Raw genomic sequence first — 21,752 nt, 5'->3', positions numbered from 1 at the left:
GACGGTCCATTACATAGTAAAAATCTTTTGCCTTCTCATCGGATATTTGCAATTTCCCTTACACTCAGATTTGGTTTAATTCATTTTTCGTCTTTTATTGTGTTGGAAAACCAAGTAAGAACTCAAAAATCCAGAGGTGAGCCAGTAAGAATTATAGAGTTTGTTGCTTGAAAATGCTTTAATAAAACAATGCAATAATAATGAAGTCTAGATAATTAGTTCACTCACCAAGATGCATTTTTACTCCATACTTTATTGAATTTCTGTGTTTTCTCTGGGTGGAACGCGCATCAAACTCCATTCTTTTGTAACTAATAGGAGGATATCCATTCCGCAAGGCGTCCACACGGAGTGCCTTCACTCACTGTTGCTTTTAACGAAATTCCGACTTCATCTAATTACTGTGATGGTTACAAACCCCGTGCAGCCCTGGATTTGATCTTGCCGGACGACAGGATGCGCACGCGAGTGCGACAGAGCACGCGTATTCCTGAAAGAAGAAAACTAACTGTATCCGACCTGAAGAACATTTTGTTTGCTTCCAACAAATCGTGTTACCTACGCTGCCTATCAGTTTACTCCCGCTGATAGCCAGAATCTCAACAATAACAACACCTTAAACACGCATTCGTATTTCCACTATTACCCATTCACACATTTTCCCACGTCACGCTCTACGGCCATCGCGGTTCTTGCCTCTCAATACGACCAGAGTGGGAAACATCAAAGAGATAGAGGAAGAGATGGAGGTATAACCTTGTATAAGTTCGTTCTGTATATCAAAGACATGTTACTAGACAATTCTGCTCAATATGGAGATCGAGTGTTAGGTCAATTAGTCAACAATGTACGTACCCTTCATCCTACACGATGATATCTGTGCACATAAATTATATGAAAATTAATTACGTATCGGGAACGGACACGTGAATATATATATATTATAATTCGCAGGTTTGGTCTATGGAAAACAGAGCGAGATAACGGGACGGCTTTCAGATGCCAATGACAGATGGCTGTGATACGTTTTTCTGTGTATGCTTTTCGCTTTTTATATCCGCGCTGCCTGACATCGATCTCTGCCAACGGCTAGTGCTATTATTAGCGCTTCTGTTATCTTGCAGGACCATGTGGGCAGCCTTCTCGCCTATCATAATAGATGGGGCATTGGTGTTTCCTGAAATCATACGAACGTCAATAGTGGTAATGATACGAAAAGTGCGACTTTTGAGACAAATGACATTTTGCATCTCGGCGCAGAAAGGGATTAGGGAAACCAGTCCAAGTTTTATTGAATTCACATATTATTAGCCCTGTTCAATTCAGCTGAAACAAAGTTCAAGTTCGAAGAGGTAACGGAATAGATCTGGAATTTTAGCGGACGTATTGCTAATGACGGCTTTTACTATGAACGTACCTGTTAAACTATCGCACGTTTGCTGAACAATAGTCCAATTATACAACACTAAAGTACGGCTAAGTACAACAATTGCAGCTAATCTATTTTCTTTTCTAGTTTTTGTTGAACTAGCTAAAGTTATAATAGCTTTTGGCCTCAGTCAATGCCATTTCGCCCTGCTCAAATATCGCACCGCAAGGTTGAGCGATGTGAGATACTCACTAAGAATAGCGTTTGATTATCGAGTACGTCGTGCTTTACAAACCTGAAACAATGGTGGGCATAATGGAGGCATCTGCGACGCGTAGATTCTTCAAACCTTGCACGCGGAGCCGCGGGTCGACCACGGCACGAGAATCGTTGGCCTTCCCCATTCGACAAGTGCCAACTGGGTGGTAAAGCGTACCTGTGTAGGTACGAGCAACACAGGCAAGGTATTTGTCTGAGTACAGAGCATAATCTTTGCATTCAGGAAAGGGCTTGTCCCATAGTTGAGCATTGTAGCGGCGGAAAGCAGGCGTATTCACAAGTTTTATGCAAATCTTCATTGCATCGACCATAGCTAACACATCTTCCGGATGGTGAAGATATTTTGGATCGATGATGGGATAATCATATGGTGAAGATGAAGCCAACTTGAGCCATCCTATAAATTCAAGCAGCCTCGAAGTGTTAGAGTCGCAGATTATATTAGAATACATTGCAAGTATGAACTCGAAAGTCTCCTTGTCCTGTTAAGCTCAACTTGAACCCATGCTTTGCAGAATGGCTAGCGAATCGAGAATCGGCTAAATATGTGCAGAATTAGATCAGAGACATAATAGATAATACTGCCTGAATTCCTCCCATCCCCGAACCTTAACTGTGATAAACGGCCCGGCTCCATGGAATATCTGCAATACAAAATCGTATTACAGACACCAGTACTCGCTGTCTGTCTATAGTTTGGTATGCCGTTCAGACGACCGTTTCGGGATGTCTTTAGAAAGTCGAGATGCATCAGAAAATTATCAATTATTTTTCTATACAAGACTGGAGTAACTGTCAACGTTTCTTGTCGAATGTGCTCGTTTAGCTCCCGAGTGGAAAAATGCCTAATTCTCTAAACTTTCTCTATAAAAAAACCTTACACGTGAAAATTTAACGTTATCGAGTCATATAAACGATACAGCCGCGATACGGATGATCCGTGCGAAATCGTTTATCGAACTTTTCCTTCGAGAACTTTAGCGTTTCCAGTGTGTAATTGCAGTTATCACCGTTCACATACCGGCTGCTCTTCAATATTAGAGCGAACACCTTACTTAAATAAATGCAGACGAAATGAATGATGCGTATACGCATGGATTTACTGTCTTATACGATCTGCATTCGCTGTTAGATTCCCCTATGCAGTGTTATATCTGACCGACGGATTTAGGCCGTAGCATCACGGGGTAGATTGAAATGCTGTCCTCGTAGGTATGTTCTGAATAGACGGCTTTCCAGACGTGTTCCTGAAGACCATGTGCAAATCGAAGAACTTGCCCTCCATCGGACACAGGTGAACCAGAGGCAAAATGAAACTCAAAATCGGGCCAGTCCTTCGACGGATCAGCATATTTCGTATTAATAAAGCCGAGTCCTTCGACGCCGCCCAAAAGCGCCAATGGTCCCGTGCCATTAGCTTGATACGCTTGTATAATGTCCATAGTAAACACACGTGATTGCACAATCGAAACTGGGTCCTTCAGAATGAAATTTACCCCGCCAGCGAAAATGTGATCTTGAAGATTTTCACCTACGGGCAGGTTCACCTTGCACTCGATGCCCAGTGAAGTCAAATGATCACAAGGACCTATGAAAGGCAATAGCAGAAAATAGACGTCCCTTAATTAAAACAGTAAATAATTGTTAAGGGCGATGATTCGGCCTCACTGGTCTGAACTAGAGTGAAGACAAAACAGTTGACATTGATTTTTAAAGAGTCCGAATTAAAAATGCTGTCGTATTAGCTAGGACTCAAACGTTACCATTCCATGATGCGAAATATTTGGCTCGAAAACGTTACCAGCTACAACAGATCTAAGAGAACTTTCATTTAGAAAATGCATAATTGGATAATTAGATTTCTACTCACCGATGCCTGAGAGCATCAGGAGCTGAGGCGAATTGATTGAGCCAGCGGATACAATCACTTCCTTTTTAACATAGGCTAACGTTGGCACTTGGAAGCGATCAAAAAGGACAGATTCAACACGGCCTGTTTCTTTGTTGATATTTAGTTTGGTGGCCATAGAATAGAGCGATATGTGCAGGTTGGGACGATCCTTCACCGGCGCAAGGAAAGCTGTAGAAGTTGACATGCGTGCTCCACCTCGAATCGTACCTTGTGGGATCATAAAGCTAAGGAGAAACCAACCAAAAAGGTTTGAGTCGCTGTGTGCTCATTATGCATGTACAAATCGTTCACCCTTCCTAAACTTTGAAGTCATAAAATTGAACTTACCTTGAGGTCAAATTCCAAAAACCTGTTGTTGTTATTGTTATTATAATGTATTCGTTTTATGCATCACGTGATTACCCATACGACGTTCAACAACGTTCATTGCCAGGCGTAAAACTCAATGCAGTTAGGCAATAACTTGTGATAATAATAACTGTAAACAGTAATTCTAGGTGAAAGACTTTACGTCTTGTGTTTACTATGTGCTAACATAATACATGCGGTCCCTTGTTTAGCCAGATTACCTCGTGTGCGCAAAAGTGTCGTGTTTGTCATTGTGGCAAGCTGATAATCCATTGGTGTGGGAAACTGATAATCTGGACAATACGGTGGATGCATAAGAACTACCCATTCAGCTTCTTGCAGAATGACTTGATCACCCCCTGATCTGATTTCTCGTGGAGAAAGATGATTTAGCTTCGTCTAACTAGAATGTTTGGATAAATAGCTTGATGGTGTCGGGCATAGGCAGGTCTTTGTCGACGGTCCCTTTTTAGCGTAGAAAAATAAGACTTGAAAGAGAACTTCAGGTTCTGCTAATGACACACGGCAATGGACAGCGGAAACACTCGACAGGTTAGTGGTAAGGGCTATAGCTGTTACTGCGCACCCACCAATAGCTTCTGCTAAAACATTCATCGCTATTGAACCCTTTGAAGAGGACGCTGTGCTCCGTCGTCATCTATTGTCTTAACTAAAACGTTTTTGCGTCTCCTTACTCCAGTTATTGAAATCTATCGTCAGCGCGTGCGTCATGCGTTCTGATATAATGTGCGTGTGCAATTTGCCCTATGAACTGCTCTTTCTTAATCCCTAAGATCACAGCCTGATTCTTTTCAGAGCCTGCGTTGCACACTGCTGAATCTTCTAACAGAACAGGGAAAATGTGTTCCTTGTAAAAGTCTATGCACAGTTTAGAATATGTAGGAACAAACATTCGTCTTATACATTCAGTTTTGTCTGTGGCAATGATCGTCATTTTTATTTACGCGGGTGCCGTGCATAGAAAAATGGCGCTAGGTGTATTTAGATTTTTCATAACAGACCTGATTTAAGTAAGTCTCCTACCGAGCGTTCTAATAATTTTTGGAAAAGATATGTTTGGATCTCGTTTTTAGCTTCTTGTACATCATCGGCATTGTCCCTACTGAAACTGATTACTTGAAGCATGTTATGCTTATATGCTTCAAGTAATCAGTATACACATGTACCTAAATGAACCAAAAACTGCCCTTTGTGGATAACCTGATGTGATACGAGAGTAACAAAAGAGACTATTGTTCAGTTGTATAATTTCGATAACATTCGAAAACTTAGTCTTGAAGAACTATGCCAATTAAAAATAAATGATATACAATGAGATAATTTTCCATCTTTTACCATGAGCGTCTAGTCATTTTGCGTCTTTAAGGTTGCGTCACTGCAAAATGTTTCGGCGGGTAGTTAAACTGCTATTCGCTCTCTCTATCTATCTATATATAAATTTATATTAATATATATATGCACAGGAGATTATTGTTCTAGGGGATTTACATGCGACTGAAGCCAGAGAAACCAGACCTTCGCTGGACGGACGGATCGTGTTCGTTTCAGCGCTGGCGCGAACTGGGCTATCGATGCCCCTTCAATCAAGCTGAAACTGCGGCGTCCTCAAGTGAACGTTAAAGGCAGAAGTTTGCAGGTAGCAGTTTTACGTTTCCTAAGACCAAAGACAAAAATTCTTTTTGGCATTTTGCCAAATTTGTTTGCTAGCTTTAGTAAATAGCGCTCGACATTGACTGACGAGGTGGCAACATTGTTAACCATATGTAAACAATCTGAGATCTGTCACGAATAATGGAGAGCGAGCTGTACGTTGACCAGGTTCGTTAGGCTATGTACATGTATGGTAGCAAAAGCATGATGAAGACTATGCGTTTTTCAGCATTATCGATCCATCCAAAATGAAGACTATCCTTGAGGCGCTGTTGTAGTCTGCAGCTAAATTTCTGCTCTGAACGAAACGATAAAGGGTCCATTGTATTTCCCTCAGGGTTTTAGGGTGTCGTTCGAATGTAGACGTGTAGAAGAGTAGAAGCGCGACTTACTGAGCAAAGCGTTTGTACATTGTGTACATATTGCGATAAGCGAAGAAATAGTCATTCCAGTTAGTGTGTAGGAAATTGTGGATCATGCCATGACAACGACTTTTTTCCAAATCCAGGAACGGTAATGATGGATGGTGCGGCTCAAAGCAGAATGATACAGTGAACTTGGTCAATGGCGACCAGAGCTCGACGGACCGTCATATTGTCTGATTGATTATCGAGAAACTGGACAGTTTATGCAAATAAACACAGTAAGCTCGATCAGCCTTACCGAGCTCGAGCAGAGCCTTTTGTTTTTCGTAACGGACATGTAGTTCAACACGGGGCCTGGGCACATCTCCCAGAGCTACCCGTTCCGTTTTCTGCTTCACATTAATGTGGAGACACCACTTTTCACTAATCTGTATAGAAACCTGTCATTAAAACTGTGTTGCCAATGCCGGTGGACATGTTGAAGGATAATGAAGCGTCATGCTTTCTTTCTGTACTTTGCTTAGTCTACAAGGCATCCAGACCCTCAGCGTTTAAATAAATTCTATGAACTTTAGAATGTTTGATTGCAGTTTATCTTTTTAGTCGGCCGACGAGTTGGCCGTCTTTTTTGAGGTGCCTTCAGGCCCTCATAATCCTCACATGGCAGACCGGCGCGGGCTGCATCCCCGACCTCCAAATAACTATCGTTAAACTTAGTAAATTACTGACGAGTAGTCCTTTCAGTTACGGAGTCCTTGGACTGCACGGCATTAATATCTCGGGCCGCTTTCGTAGGTTTACAAAAAGCAAAGTAGAGCATCGAACATTATGAGGAATATTTATATTTAAAACTTAAACTATGTTACTGCACAACGGAACTCTGATTAATTTATGTCGAATTGCATACGAAAGGAAGTTAACGGTCGAGAGGGATAATAACTTAACTTATTGTTAACGTTCAACGCCAATTTACCATTCCTGTTTCTCTCTGTAAACTGGGCCCAACGTCATCTGCAAGATAGCTTCATCAATTCTTTAAAACAGCTATACACAATCGGTGGCTCAATGAAAGATTACATTTTGGTGAACTGCATAAAGTTAACCTGAAGAAAGTCACATATTTAAACTAAACCGATACACTAGTTCAATTAGCAGATGAGCCACTAATCCCGTATGACAACGGAAGTAACTTGTAAGTTAAAAATGCCATTGTTGCTAGACGGATCATCGAAATGTTTGGGACAAAACTTACCCTGTACATCGCGCGCCATTGATGTCTGTCTCCTGATAACCTAAGTATTTTCCAGCTTCGATAAAAGCTTGCGCTAATTCAGTATTGAACTTTGGCCGTTCGACGTTCAAGTAGCCACCTAAGAGATCAACATGTCCTTTAATCGTTCTATTTCAGTTTGTATCAATTACGTTGCCGTGTTCATAATTATTTGAGATCACCTGAACAAGGTGTTTGTACTTAATTACAATAGCTCAATTATCTATTACTAAGATTTATCCATGGTATATTTTTGGATAAAATTGTGATGCATCGTCCGATCGCCGATACGTTTGCGTAGCGTGTCCGTCAGCACAGTCTCGCTTAGCTAATAATAACAATGATATGATGTTGTGGTGCGTCTATTTTTCGAGTCCACTTACCTTTTCCGTGCCAACCGTTATTTTGTATATCAGAATCTTGATTGTCCTCACTTTTTAGAAAGTATGGAAACACACTTTTCCATGACCAACCTTCGCACCCCAACAATTCCCACTGGTCATAGTCTTCGTGGCACCCTCTCACGTAAAGCATATAATTGAGAACACTGCTTCCCCCGAGAACTTTTCCTCTCGGCCATTTACTGCGTCGATCGTTTAGACCAAAACATGACTTGGTCTGCGGTACCGTTTCGTACTGCCAATCGAGCACTGATCCCTGTATTAAAATATAATAAAGGTAAGCGTTACATTTGCAAATGCTCTACATTCACCAACTTTCGAGGTCCTGCAGCGGGCTTCCTTTTTACGAAAGCATACATTTAAGAATGCGGGATCTTTTAAATCCTATGAAAACGCATAGTTCGCACGTGAAAATTCCGCTAGCGTCTTGGGTAAAAAAAAAAAAAGTAATTAAGAAAATATCGCGGTTGTTTTGCCATCTTACTCCTAGCGCATACCTGTAATGCAGCTGCCAATAGCGGCACATCCGAGAGTTGGTTTTCCGTGCCTCCCGCTTCAAGAAGGAGCACGGTATTGGAGTGATCCTCGCTCAATCGATTGGCGATGACCGCTCCAGCTGAACCACCGCCTATCATATTAGTAATCAACAAAATTCCTTGTTCCATAAACATTTTATACTTGGCAATGATTGGGCCTACAAAGTGTCATGGTAGAAGAGAACTAGCCACATGGTCAAATGATTCGAGGACTAACCCTTTTTTCGCAGCGGCTTTTTTTTTTTTGACCAATCTCGTATAGCTACAGCTGATTTAGGCATTCTCTAAGAAAAGATCCTCCATAATATGCACGTACTTTAATCGGACCCCTTAAAAAGGCCATCGAAATAGTACGTATTGATTATAAGTGTCATATGTGTGTTAGTTGCGTAGGATATACGTTGTTACGTATATGTTATGCAAGGTGTACCGTTTGATGTAATCGTCAAAAAATTATTGGCACAGGAACCATGAGTTACGTGTTAGCTAGTTTTTTGCAAAATAATTTTCTTCTAGCCTCTCATAAATATATTTGTGCCATTTTACAGTGGGTTTATTATATGCTTTCGAGGCACCCAGCCATGTGTAAGTAAACGTACCGTTTTCGAAATACACTGATGTGTATTTTTTTAAAATTTTATTTTTGGTATTCTTCATTTTTGATATAACGTTTAATAGTGCAAGACCTAGACCCCAACCAAAACGTGGCACCTAAGCAAACATTTTCAAATACATCAACGTATTATCGATACTAAGAAAGGTGTTCTATTATTCATCCCAATTCGATTTCTTCGTTTTTGATTGTCTTTTCCCCTGTTCATACAAATTAGTATAGTTAATTATATTGTTTGTCTTTGTTTAGTTCGTCTCTGCTATGCTAGAACACGGTTGAATTATGCTAAACGCTCTCCGTCATAACGTCTTTCCCACTAACGATTCCCTATGTCAACACACATATGGCAGCTTACCCACCAACAACAATGTAGTCGTAGCTAAAATTGAGAACTTTCTTCTGGAACTCGACGTTCTCGTTGGCCAACCTGGAGAAAAAAGCGGCCATAATGGGTAAAAGTCCGGCGTATCGTGCTCGATTCATTTTTCCTTTTCAACGAACTCCTGCTAACGTTTCACTTAGTCACGCACTTTTATGGCTGCAATATTGATTCTATCCCATTGTCAGGTATATAGCAATTCAGCTAGAAGCCGGAGAAAGCGCTGAACCTTAATTGGGATCTGCTTTTAGAACTACTTTAGAAATCATTAGTATATATCTTGCTGGCTGCTAATACTATAGAATAGTCACGGATTCATGCACACCTCTGGTTAATTTTTGCACAACGAGTTGTTGACAGTACACCATTAGATGATTATAGTATTAATTTGCACGTACATACGCATGCACGCACGCACGCACGCAAAGGGTATGTGACATTCGTTTGGTAGTGCATGCGTTGACTGGCACTTGGTCATAATGTGAGGGATCTTTAGATATGTTTATTAATTCGTATATATATATATATATATATATATATATATAAATTCAACAGCACTCAACAAAATACACAATATAGCAGTCATTCATTTTTAAGGTCGTTGAAATAACTCTTTTTAACTAAAAAATGGTTATTATCAAAGAAGATACTTTTTTTTTTCATTTTTGTAAATATTTGCTAAAATTATATTTGAAATATAAAGATCCGGCTAAGATTGATCTATGATAAAAACCAGAAAGATTGAATTTTCTTCGATTTGATCATTTCTTTTGAACAAAGACTCTACATTTTTTTTAATGAAGGATAATGGTCAAATGAACGCGTACAATACAAAACTTCAATAATGGAAAAGCCGATTCGAGCCGTGATGAAGATTAACTCGTCTGTGATACGCTCGCGAGCCTTACAACGTTTAGGAGCCTATTTTTGCCTTAGGTTATTTGCTCAGGAAGTACAATACAAATCGTTCTAATTATTACAACCTTCTTAGAGATAGCACTTGTGACCTTCTTAAGGCCAAGCAGTGCCTACATTCAATTATTTATCGTAGAAATGCTTCTAAAATCTAAACGTGTACTACCCCTGTGCATATATCTAAACGCAGACATTTGTATCTTTTCTGCCGCGGTACGAACAAGTTACCATCGCTACGTCAAGGTTTTGCCTGTTAAGAAGACTCCAACAATTTATTCGTAGTATTTTTTTTTTCCGTCTTTCATCTTGGCGAAGCGGCAAAGTAAATGAACAAATGAATCCATTCTTGAGACAGCTCCGAAGGGTTCGTTTCGCTTTGTGAGAGCGTGAGCGATTTTTGAAGGCTCAGCCGCCGCAGTTACGTCTCTCGTTTCGGCATGATCCGATCCCCCACCCCAATGTTAGCATGGCGCACCGTAACTCGCCGTCAACCAGTAACCACAAGCAACGAGCAGAGAATTCTCGCTCGCTGTTCCAAACGTCTTCTTCAATTCGATGAGTCGGTATAATCGCCAGAACGACAGGAACATCCCGATGTAGTAGTGCTAAATTCTAAGTCATCAATTTTGTTCACGCGGTTCCGTTTGCGCTCCTACCTGCTTTTTTCTCAGTGTTCAATCTTTGATTTCTAATCTTTAGTTCACCCTCTGATGCCGATGGCGGCCGAGGCATCTTTCTACTTCCTCGTTTACCCCGCCTTGTCTCCTTAGGCTGTTTCTTTACCACGTCAGATCTCTTAGTTAGTTACTTCGATTTTCGTTTATTTTCTTTGTGTTTCCATTAAAATTTATGACTTGCTTTTGCGCTCTTGTTGATTCCCGCCGTGCCAGACACAGGGTCAGAAATGATAGGTACACTACACCCACCGAAAGTGACATTGACAGTTTGCCTAAGATGTCCATTTGGTCCTGGTATGGTGAGATGTAATGTGAAACTGGAACAGGAACACGTTCTTAGAACGCCTGTAGGATTTCTCGTACCTTAAATGTGCCCGCCTCTAATGCGCATAGACAAAAGCCTGGTACGAGGGTGGTAGTTGTAGCGTCGACGCATTGATCATATGAATATCGAGTCAAACTGAGGCTCTTAGAGAAACGCCAATAAAAGACTGTGCTCGTTACTATATTAGAAAACGAACGCTAGCTCGTGTTGTACGAAAATGAGCATCTTTGGATTTGGCACTGTTTATGCAGACTATTTTCTCTGTCATCTATAATCCATTTCTTCAAAGACTAGCTAGACCTTTCATCATCGTCAGCTATATCAGTGTGGACACGTATCTGATTTACGGTAAAAACTCGCTGTTAGGAATCGGAACCAGATCCTAGCAGGATCTGGTTCCGATTCCTAACGCCGTTCTTCCAGTTACCGCCTTCCGAACACCTTTGTGGGTCACGAAACCAACCGTGAAGAGCTTCATATAGATATATAAATCATAGATGCTTCGAATTCTACGTCCGCTACCCCCGATACGAACTATGATATTATTATACATGGTTGTAGGTGCGAATAATAATACGATAATACGATAATAAGTAGTAGTCTTCTAAGACTGTGCGCCTTGAAGAATCACTAGCCAGCGGGGTCCTCGAAAAAGGTTCTTTGCTGTCACAAGGCCTTACGCGACGAAAAATACAATATATATATATACAATCTACAATTCATACGCTTTGTTCACGATGCTTGGTTGCATTAAATGGCCGCAATAGTCTAATTGGCGTGGGCAGATTTGAAAATGGCCGAATACGACAGACGGTTCAGTGGCTGTTGTCCTGCGCTCGTCAAAAATATACTAGAAAATAAACGAACGTAACTAAGTTTCTAACTGCACTTAAATACCCTTTCGCTCCACTAGGCTCAGACAAGGCCGCTCGTGCTAGCAATATTATTAACAAGCCAATTAAAGACTGTCAGGGTAAATGAAGACATTAAGCGTCGTAATCTGCAACACCTATTTCGAGATCGTCTCGGCACCTCTTTTTGCATAACAGCGTTTAATGAGGGGTAATCCAATGGTCCAAATCTACGGCTGTTCATTTGAATCTGTTAAATCTGAAAATGAAAGGTCGATTCCCCACTTTACTGCACAGCGATATCACCCCCTGCGAGAATACTCAGTGCCGCAAATAAAAGGAACAGCTGTGTGTTAATGTATCTATAGCGTGTACGTAACAGAGTGGCGTCGCGTGTACCTACATACAACATGACAGTACAACTTCCACCGGAGCCGCCATCGTTGTTCAGATTAGAACACAGGGAGGGGGCAGGAGATGGGGACCAGCACCGATAAACTGGCCCATCGAAAGCATTTCAGAACTAAATCGAAACCATTGGCACCTCGGCGATCAAAAAGCTGCCACCGACCCGATTCTATCGAATCGACGGCGTTTGTAATAAATTGAGCAGAAAATTAAGACATCATCATACATCATCATCAACAGTATCACCATGGCCGTCGTCGTCATCATCATCAAAGGCACCAACAACGTATTGGTTGTTTCATTAGCACTATCGAGCCGCGTCGACGAATTGACCAAATGAAATTATTTTTTTCCCCTGCGCGAAAATTTCTTTTACTGCTTTTGCGGGGGGCTGTCCATGTTAGGCCTGCTGGGCGCCGTCGCGTTACTAACAACCACCGGCCAAGCGGACAGCCCAGATCTCCAGTCTTCTAGCTCTGCATAGCTGTTGTGTACCGGCAGCTCTTAGCGGTCGATTGGTCATACGGGGCCCTACTGTTGCTGGATTACGTTCGCCTATTGTGCACACACATATATAGATACATGCAGTAGGTTGCCTGTGGACGACGTACCAAGTTGAGTGTCAGCTTCAAACCTCTTCTAATTGACACGTATTTATCGCTAACATCGATCCATATCTTGCAAGAAAAACATAAATACTCCACCCTATAAGGCCAGAGCGGAGTTGACTAGACAATTGGGAAGATTACACTGTAGCACGATTGAGTGTCGAGCACGTGCACACTGTGAACGAAGCGGAAACCGAAGAAAGTTCATGTAGAAGTTAGTTGCGCTAACAAAAATTGATCGTTTAAGAGCGTTTAAAAGAACCATAGCTATTAGTTGTTTTGCTACAGTCGAACTTATGCAATCAATATTTGTATACGTGTTATGGATAATTGGATCGTGCTTCGAAGCTCACGTGCACCTTCGGTATCAGAAACCAGTACTAATACATACAACAGATGGGAACATTGCTATTTAACACTGTCAAAGGCGAAGAAATCGTGTTGATTTGATTGAAAGCTGACCAGCCGTTTTGTTTTACGGAGCATCCCTGCCCATGGTTCTGCCCATCGGGTCTTTGGTCAAGTTCACGAAAAGCACATGCCTATTAAGTAAACAAGATATCTTCATTACATCATAAGAGTTAACAGAGACCCACGATCATCGGTGCGTTTCGCATGCACTGATATTATACGTTATGCAATATATTAAAACTTGAATTTTATTAACAGAGAAAAATAAGTAGGGAACTTAGCGACTTATTAATTACTATGCAGCCGACATTACATTTGAAACAATAAGACATCGCCAATCTTGAGACCAGTATATAAGCTGAAAAGATACATTATATATTCTATAATGATGAAGGTTCTGTTGATCGCCTGTGAACAGTGACGAGAAAGGGGTGCGACTGTTTTTAGGTCTAGTATGGAGCCTACTCTTATCATAACCTGTTGTTAAGCGGCGATAACGAAAAGCTGTTAAAGCTCGACTGAATATAGTCTTCTAATGTTCACACGAACACCTTCATATTTTTTGAGCTCTACGTTTTTTCCTACTTCTAAGCACTGCTTCACAGCTAAGCCCCTAGGGACAAAGTGAAGTGTATTCACAACCGGTTTCGAACCGAAGCCCCAGCGCCTGCAGAATCGTAAGAAAGCTAAATTAAAGCACGCAGACGTTGGTATTATGCCCCGTTAGAGACAGTTGAACCTAGCTTATGAACCTACAAAAATCTATCAACATGTTAATAGCATCGATACGAATCGAGAATTACTTTATCGAAGAACCCTAAGATATCGCCCCATTAATTAGGACCAGCAAGTTCTGCTTTATCTCGCTTTCAGAAGTTCTGTAAGTTATAACGTGAATGTCTTAGCAGGTAAGTGTATTGATAGCTAATTATAATAAAGTTGATATTGTTGAATCGCAAATACACAAAAACAGCGCTTGTCTAACGGGTGTATTTTGCACGATGTAAAGTGGCGAAGACGCGAAACAAGACAGACGATACATCCAAGTAGCTCGGTCTCATAGGGACAAATTGTCTGTCCAACACTAGGCCGCTGAGAGGCTTAGGTTTTCAGTCGCAGCGCCGATATCAATCTCGTTTACTGACTTTAATTAATTCACGCCAATTTGAAGTAAAGCGTTAAATTAAATGAAATCATCTCATCTTCTATTAAGGCCTTATTGTGTAAAAAGGCATGATGAGGAAAAGGCCCTCTTCGAGTAAAAACAAGTAGCCGACCGTCAGCCTAAATTTCATGCGGATAATTGGCAAAACACCTTGGCTTTCCCAGTGCGTGCAGTTTCAATGAAGCTAGATTAGCTTCGAGAGACCATATCGACATACGGTGAAAAGCTCCGCTCACGACGACCCAACGACGTTTGGCCGCCAAGCGTTAGCAAAAGACGCCCATCTTTTGACATTCACCGAAACTTATACGCCACAAAGCCACTTTCAGCTACCAGCATGCTAGATTTATATATAATCATTCTCTAAGTTCATTCCGTAAGTTAGGACAACTTTAGACAGTGGATCAAATTTCAGCCCTAACCCCAAGCCAGTTTATCCTACGAATGCTTAGAAGTCCCTAACGCTGTAATACCTTGCAAATAGATTTTGCGTACTCGACCTAGCAGTTGAACCGGTCATCTTCAGTAAATTCCAATTGGGTCGTAGTGTCATCGTTGATTAGTTCGACTCACCTTTTTTTCTCATCGTTTGATCTGGCTATTTTTTTTTTTCGATTGACTTCTGCGGTTTTTTTGAGATCCTTGCGCTTGCCGAAGCATGCGTCCACTATCTCTGTCGTGCTAGCGGCGACCACCCCTTCTTCTTTTTCTTAATGTACAGGCGGTTCAGTACGGTTGAGCCCTGCGAATCACGTTGACCGTTCGCGCGTCGTTGCTGCTCCCATCGTCGCGGCTGCCGCTGCTAATTCGGTCTTTTTTTTGGTATTATTTCGTCCAACTCGTTGCGGCCGCTTGTCGACCTACGGCAGCCGAGTGATTATTATTAAGACGTCTCACAGTCAGCCGGAGCGGCTGATCAGAGCTGCCTATTTGCTGCCGTTGTAGCGAGCAAAAACCGACAGCAATAGTGGCAACGTTGGACAACCAGGAGAGTGAAAATCTCCTACATGAAGACGAAGAAGGAGATCACAGAATAGCGGCAGGAGCGTCATCATCACCATTGCGCGGGGGGAAAGTTTACTGAAGAGAGGAAAGAGGCTGAGAAGGAGCGAACGGACCGGGTGAGCAGACGAAGAAGCTAAATAATTGGATTCCGTACAAAACAAATTAAAAATTAGCACCTAAATTTTAATAGAGAAAAGCCGACAGGATCGCCACGCCTCGAAAAATAAGGGGAAGATGTAAAAGAGGAGGCACAGATGGACGAAATTTCGTCTTCTGCTTCTGCTGCTGCTGGCATCTTAAAAGAGTGTGCAGCGGCCGTTCCTAGACGCGTCCCTGCAGCGAACGTCATCGACAGATAAAAGAAAATTGACGACGGTTTATCTGTACAGTGTATGCACACTCGGTTTCGCACACTGCGATGATGCATGTCTTGATTGACCCAGGATCGAACATTCCATTGACAACAACCGGTGATTGTGATGCTTCTAGCCATAAACGATCAATTGTCCATACCGTAATACCACTCGTGCGTCGTTTGCCTAGCTTACTAACCTGAACGTCATGGGAATCAGCTTCGAGTTTTTGAAGGTGCCTACGTTTTTTTAAATTATAGTTGAACAATCTCAAAATCCTAGACTGAATTGGTACGAACATTATAGTGGCAAACGACGCTTACGAGGTTAGGACGCTAGGAGGGGATCCTGAACAGCGGACAGAAAAAAACAATTAAAAAAAAAAAAAAAAAGCTACCTACTCCTAACACGTTCGTTATGGTGCATAGTTACCATATTAGACGTACATTCATCATATGAGCTATTTCTATAAATAATATAAAGCAATAAAATAACTGCCTGAACATTGAACTTCATAGCTATAATAATACCTATGTCAGGTTGTTCCTCGAACTTTACGAAAACAACCTTAGAGCTTCTTTGCTCGAAAGTGATCGTAATGAACATTACATTCTAATAACTAAAGAACCTTTTTATCATTTCCTAGGATTAGAATGTTTCTTCCTAGGCAGGGAAGAGTTCAGTGGGAAAAACTCAATCGGCCAAATATGTAGCTTCTTAACTTTGATATATGATAAGTTAACGACATCGAAAACGTGTCCGGTAAAAATGCGAAAGTTTATAAAATAGATTTTATTGTTATTTATCTAATTATGATGTTATTTATCTAATTAAGCTATCTCTTATATTCGTGTATCCGCTGTCAATATATTATAAAGGTCGCCTTCAATGACGATGTCTTTTTTTGATATATACGATGCGATGCTCCTACAAACACTTCAGACTAAAACATCGTTACACGTGCGTATTCCTCATGACCGGCCCTCGAGTGTCTCACAGCTTTTTACAATACAGCTTTGGACGTCACAACCACGGAACCCGTGGGGTAAGCGCTGGGCTTCGTAGTAACGCAACCGCTAAATGTGTATCTCCTCGGTATCGATCCTCACCACGCATACTTTGCATGCAGTTCTTTGTGGGAAAGATACACGCACTTCGAACATGCGAAGCCGGTTATATACGTATTTTCTGTTCAAACTGTTTTTGTTTGGCTGGAGCTGCTCTGTACTGTTATTGCTTTTCGGGTCTCAGATACCATATATCGCACATGATTATTTCAAATTCACATGTCTTACACTGGTCGCACATAGTAAAATCGATTTAAAGCGTTCTACTTTAGCGTTAAAGATACGCCGAAAAGTAGATTAAACTGGTTCTACGTAAACATAGGCAATGTGTTGTGTAGCGTTCTCCAAAGCCCGTTGGAGCGTGTGGATAAACCTGCGCTTTTCTGAGGAAGCCATGTCAAATTTATAGAAATCGCAAGATTTTTAATGCTACGATTAAACTTACCACTGAAAATACAGGTCGGGAGAACTGTCATAACTGAAATAACATAATAAGATGTAGCATGCATGATATTTCGAACAAGATAAATGCTGGTAAAAACTGGTTCTAAACTCACATATAAGAGAAGTACCTAGTGAAGCTACACAGATCTGTGTTTCATCGATTTCTCTTGAGGCAGAAGTTTGGCAGTGCCATGCCGTATGCCGGTATTGCACACTCATAGACGTCTGATGTGCTGCGCCTCGAAATGATTGTACCTATCGTGATTTTTATGTGTGAATCCAGTGGAAAACGCCATTATTGCCATCTTAATATGTTTACATTCACGTGCGTGTAACACTCAGCTGTACTCAGATCATCGACCCTGGCGCCCTCCTAAAGATCTGGGTGAGGAACTGTGATTGTTCATTCATACCGTATACTCGTACATAGATATACGCATAGTACATCTACACGGATTGGGAAGAAGAGAAACGGAGCGAGAGAGGGAGAGCGAGCGGTGAGGTAGATAGATATCCACCTATCCAGATGCTTCCTCTACCAATAATGGCGGCTGCGTCCGAATCAGCAGTCAGCAGATGTGTTAATTACCATAGGAAGAAGATAAAGAAGACATCACCCGCCGCTGCAGCAGCGGCATCACCTCCATCACCCAGCATAGCAACGGCTCGACGGCCATCATCCCATATCGACGGATCAGTTGAGGAAGAAAATACCTCTAGTCCGACTATTGCCACCACTATACTTGCATTAGCACACGTAGTATGTACATGAGCGACGCAGACAGAGGAGAAGAGAAGCTGCCTTTCGAGCCTTCGTTCGGCCGCGACTGCCAGGCCACTATGGCCTGGTCCTGCAGCACAGCCATTTAAAGCTGCCCTATTAATGAATGAATACTCAGTGAAGACTAATCAGAATCAGGACAGTGAGAACGAACAGCGCAGAAGGGGAAGAGGCAGAACAGGGAAGCCCATCTGGACGAGGTTGATCACGACAGCACCGGCAGTAGGAGTCGCATCAAACAAGAAGAAGAACACGGAATAACTATCTACGACCAGCCTCACTTGATCATTCTCTCGGTGTATTATTCTGCAACTACCACGAACAGCCACGGATCATTATTGGCATAGTCATCATCACCAGCAGCACTGCCGTCGCTACGATCGGGACTAGTTTCATCGATGTAGTAAAGAATTTACTATGAATGCTTTAAAAACGAAGTATATCTGACGACTAGTAGCGTAATTCTAATAGTCATATTGACATTCACTCATTCAAACGCTGAAGAAATAACAACAACGATGATGACAATGATCTGCAGATGGGACTGTTGTTAAAAAAATGTAAGGCTTCCAGATTTGACGACAGCGTAATCTGCTGCAGATCTCTTCGGAAACGGTTTCCCAGCCCAGGATTACTCAATGCACGCATTAAGCTTCGACTCGTTGGAAGTATTTCTTGGCACTAGCTACGTTGTCTTGAAGTAGTTCGCCGCATACGAAGTAAATACGTTATGATTAAAGCACTGTTTTCCTGGATTGACAAATCCCTGTACAAACAAGCAGCAAATGAAAAAGGCCGCAAAAAAACAAATTCATACCACAGTAACGAACAGCCTGCGCTGTTCGAGATAGTGATATTACTTAGTCGCTTAAAATCACACGGGGTAATTTTGTTGTCAAATATCCTACAATTTAGACATCAGACATTTATTTTCGAAGAGTGTGGGAATTGTCGAAAACGTTGCCTAGTAACATCTACACCCTTGACAAGTCTCATCTCTGTAAAAATATAGCGAGCCACGAAAGACTAACACATGATACGGCCGGCAAAAATTCTCCTCTACGTGTATTCAATTTTAAGCCATAATTTGTTGTGCGGTGAACTTATATTCTACGACACGAGCCTATTTTCGCTCTCTGCTTGCGCAAAAAAACGATTCGAGCAAGTTCGGCAAGTTAAACAATGCTCCTATAGACGTTGTCGGCCTTGAACAAATTCTATAACTAGCAGGCGCACAAATATATCTAAGTATACAGTGCTTTACACAGCATGGACATTTTTTTCGCCTTTCGATGGCAAAGACCAATTCGTTGGAGGGCTCTGCCAAGGTTGAATATCGAAAGATAAGTGGTACACCGTTCAATCTGGGAATATTTCTATTCATCAACGCGCTGTGTTTTCGGTCCCCCGTGGATGGCACGATCTCGTCGTGTTCAGCTTCGATGTATGGGAACTTCCATACATTCCTACTACGATCGCTACGTTCTTGATCCCAACTCACGCCTAGCTCTATTGAAAAATAGCCGTTTGTAGTTTATATGGACGAAAGCGGCCAGACGGTTTTCGATTCGGGTACCACCTATATGAACGAGTGCGTACGCCTATGCGTATGTAAGTATGATTATAAGCCATTAACAATTGAGACATTCAACAACAATGGTGATGTAGGCGCCACTAGTGGGATGTACGCTCAATCGGACAGGGTGTTCAGAGCGATGCTGGGTCGAATAGTGAGACACGCTTGTCAATGGAGATCTATGGGTTCCTGAATGAGCTGTATGAGCACCGTTATAACCTTCTAAGGAAAGGAGAAAAACAGAGCACTGCCTCAACGAGGTGTAAAATAGGTCTCATCATTCAGCCTCGAATAAAAGCATCCATTATTGCCTCAGACAGCTCATTTTGATTCCCTTTATAAACAGAATGGTATATATACAGAAATGGTGCAACATTCGAGCACCTTAGCCTTCAGTTGCATTATAACATCTGCAGAAATGTTGTTGAAGTTTTTTTTTTTTTTTTTTTTTTTTTTGGGAAAAAATAGTTACGCAATACGGGCGGATTTAGGCGCATACGCCAAGAGTCTACTGCATTCATCTTGAAGCTTACCAAGAAACGTACGTTACCGCCCAAGTCCCACAGTCGAGATCCCCGAATCGATTAAAATTCTCAAGTTCGTGAAGCGGGCGTCAACAAGGAAGGAGCTCAGAGTAATTGATCATTTAGATCTAAAGGAATAAATAATAGGGGAAAAGAGACTGGCTGTAGATCTTGACAACCACTTAAACGTTAACATAATTCAACCATCATGACAGCAAAATAAAGATGTGTTAGATAAAAATCGATCGTTGCAATGTTTCTTTTTAAATGTATTCTGATATTCCAGCTGAACTAAACGTTAACGCTGACCGAGGCAGACGTTAAGCGTACGTCCGAATGAAGATCAGGCAGCACGCTAAGTGATGCCGGTTAATCTTTTTAGTGGAAATTGAATCTTCGATCGAGAAACGTCTCGTAGCGAAGGAAAATGTTACGGCTTTCAAGGGCGCACCGACGGCCATGTAACTACAACAGCACCTCTTACCTATTATAGGACGTATCCTTTGGAAGTAGCGCCACATGCAGCTTTTATGTAGAATGGGCAAAGAGTGTCAAAACATTTTACGTCACAATAATTATTTTTTGAACTACGTAGCCTTTCAGGCCCATTGACGGCCCCTCTAGAAGCCTGCGGCGTAAGTTGTCTCCCCTTTACCTACATCATGGGTCTAGCAATACGCTTTATCATAGAGTAATTCGAAAATTCGTTACTGTTAGTGAGCAGATGAACCATACATCGATCTTATTACTGGGTTTTAATCACATTTACTTTTAGTTTACGTTTATTCCGAGATTTTTTGTGGATCAATAACTGAAGCTTTATAAAGGTTGAAAATTTAGTAATGTTACAGTATAATTTGAAAGAAACTAAAGCAAGATATTGTATCTTTTGCGTGTTTGATTGAAGATCCATGCTACTGCAGAAATGTATAAAAATAGTTCGTTACCTATTTGTTGAATGATGATACGCTGAAACAGGTTTCTATTCGGATTCATGTTATTGCATGCGTTAGCCTTTGATGCACGCGGTACTACTAATCGAAATTTGCGCTACAAAAACAATGATCTAATTCGAAATTAAATTTCAGTAACTATTATGCTTGATGCAAACTTCCTCTTTCTTGCCTTTTATTGTTGTTATAATTTGGAAGTTGAGATTTTTTGGTCACACATAAAAATTGTCGTAAATAACGTTGTAGGCATTAGATAGCACTCTATGAAAGCATTAAAGGCCGCCATTTACGCAACAGTAAGGCATGTTACATAAAAATGTTTTACAAAGCATTTAGAAGCACATTAACGTAATAGAACTGTACATTTGCCAAATGGTATCGACTACCGGCTCCTTTATATCGTTGCCGGCAACTATTCTCCACCGTATTGTGACAACAGGGTGCCTGGTATGCGTTTTCGAAGATTGGAGCTATCGGTGTCTTTCGAGTCTTTTAGGTGGCGCGCTTTTCAAATGATCGTTCGGGTAGAGGTGGGTGAAGAAATTC

General features: G+C 41.4%; 1 protein-coding gene across 1 annotated transcript; it reads right to left on the bottom strand.

Moving 5' to 3' along the window:
• Positions 1–233: 233 nt before the first annotated feature.
• LOC111259270 (glucose dehydrogenase [FAD, quinone]) lies at positions 234–9,512 on the bottom strand. The gene is made up of 9 exons (XM_022831164.2): positions 9,124–9,512; positions 8,113–8,243; positions 7,598–7,871; positions 7,197–7,314; positions 3,519–3,784; positions 2,808–3,236; positions 1,665–2,045; positions 856–1,177; positions 234–490 (listed from the first exon to the last, which is right to left on the bottom strand). Exons 1-8 carry the CDS (start codon positions 9,245–9,247, stop codon positions 996–998), a joined length of 1,905 nt encoding a protein of 634 aa, XP_022686899.1. The 5' UTR covers positions 9,248–9,512; the 3' UTR covers positions 234–490; positions 856–995.
• Between the last annotated feature and the right edge of the window lie 12,240 nt (positions 9,513–21,752).

Source organism: Varroa jacobsoni, unplaced genomic scaffold (assembly GCF_002532875.2).
Source record: "Varroa jacobsoni isolate VJ856 unplaced genomic scaffold, vjacob_1.0 scaffold_314, whole genome shotgun sequence".
Taxonomy (NCBI): Eukaryota; Metazoa; Arthropoda; class Arachnida; order Mesostigmata; family Varroidae; genus Varroa; species Varroa jacobsoni.
Note: the sequence above shows the minus strand (reverse complement) of the source record. Positions and strands in the feature narration are given on the sequence as shown.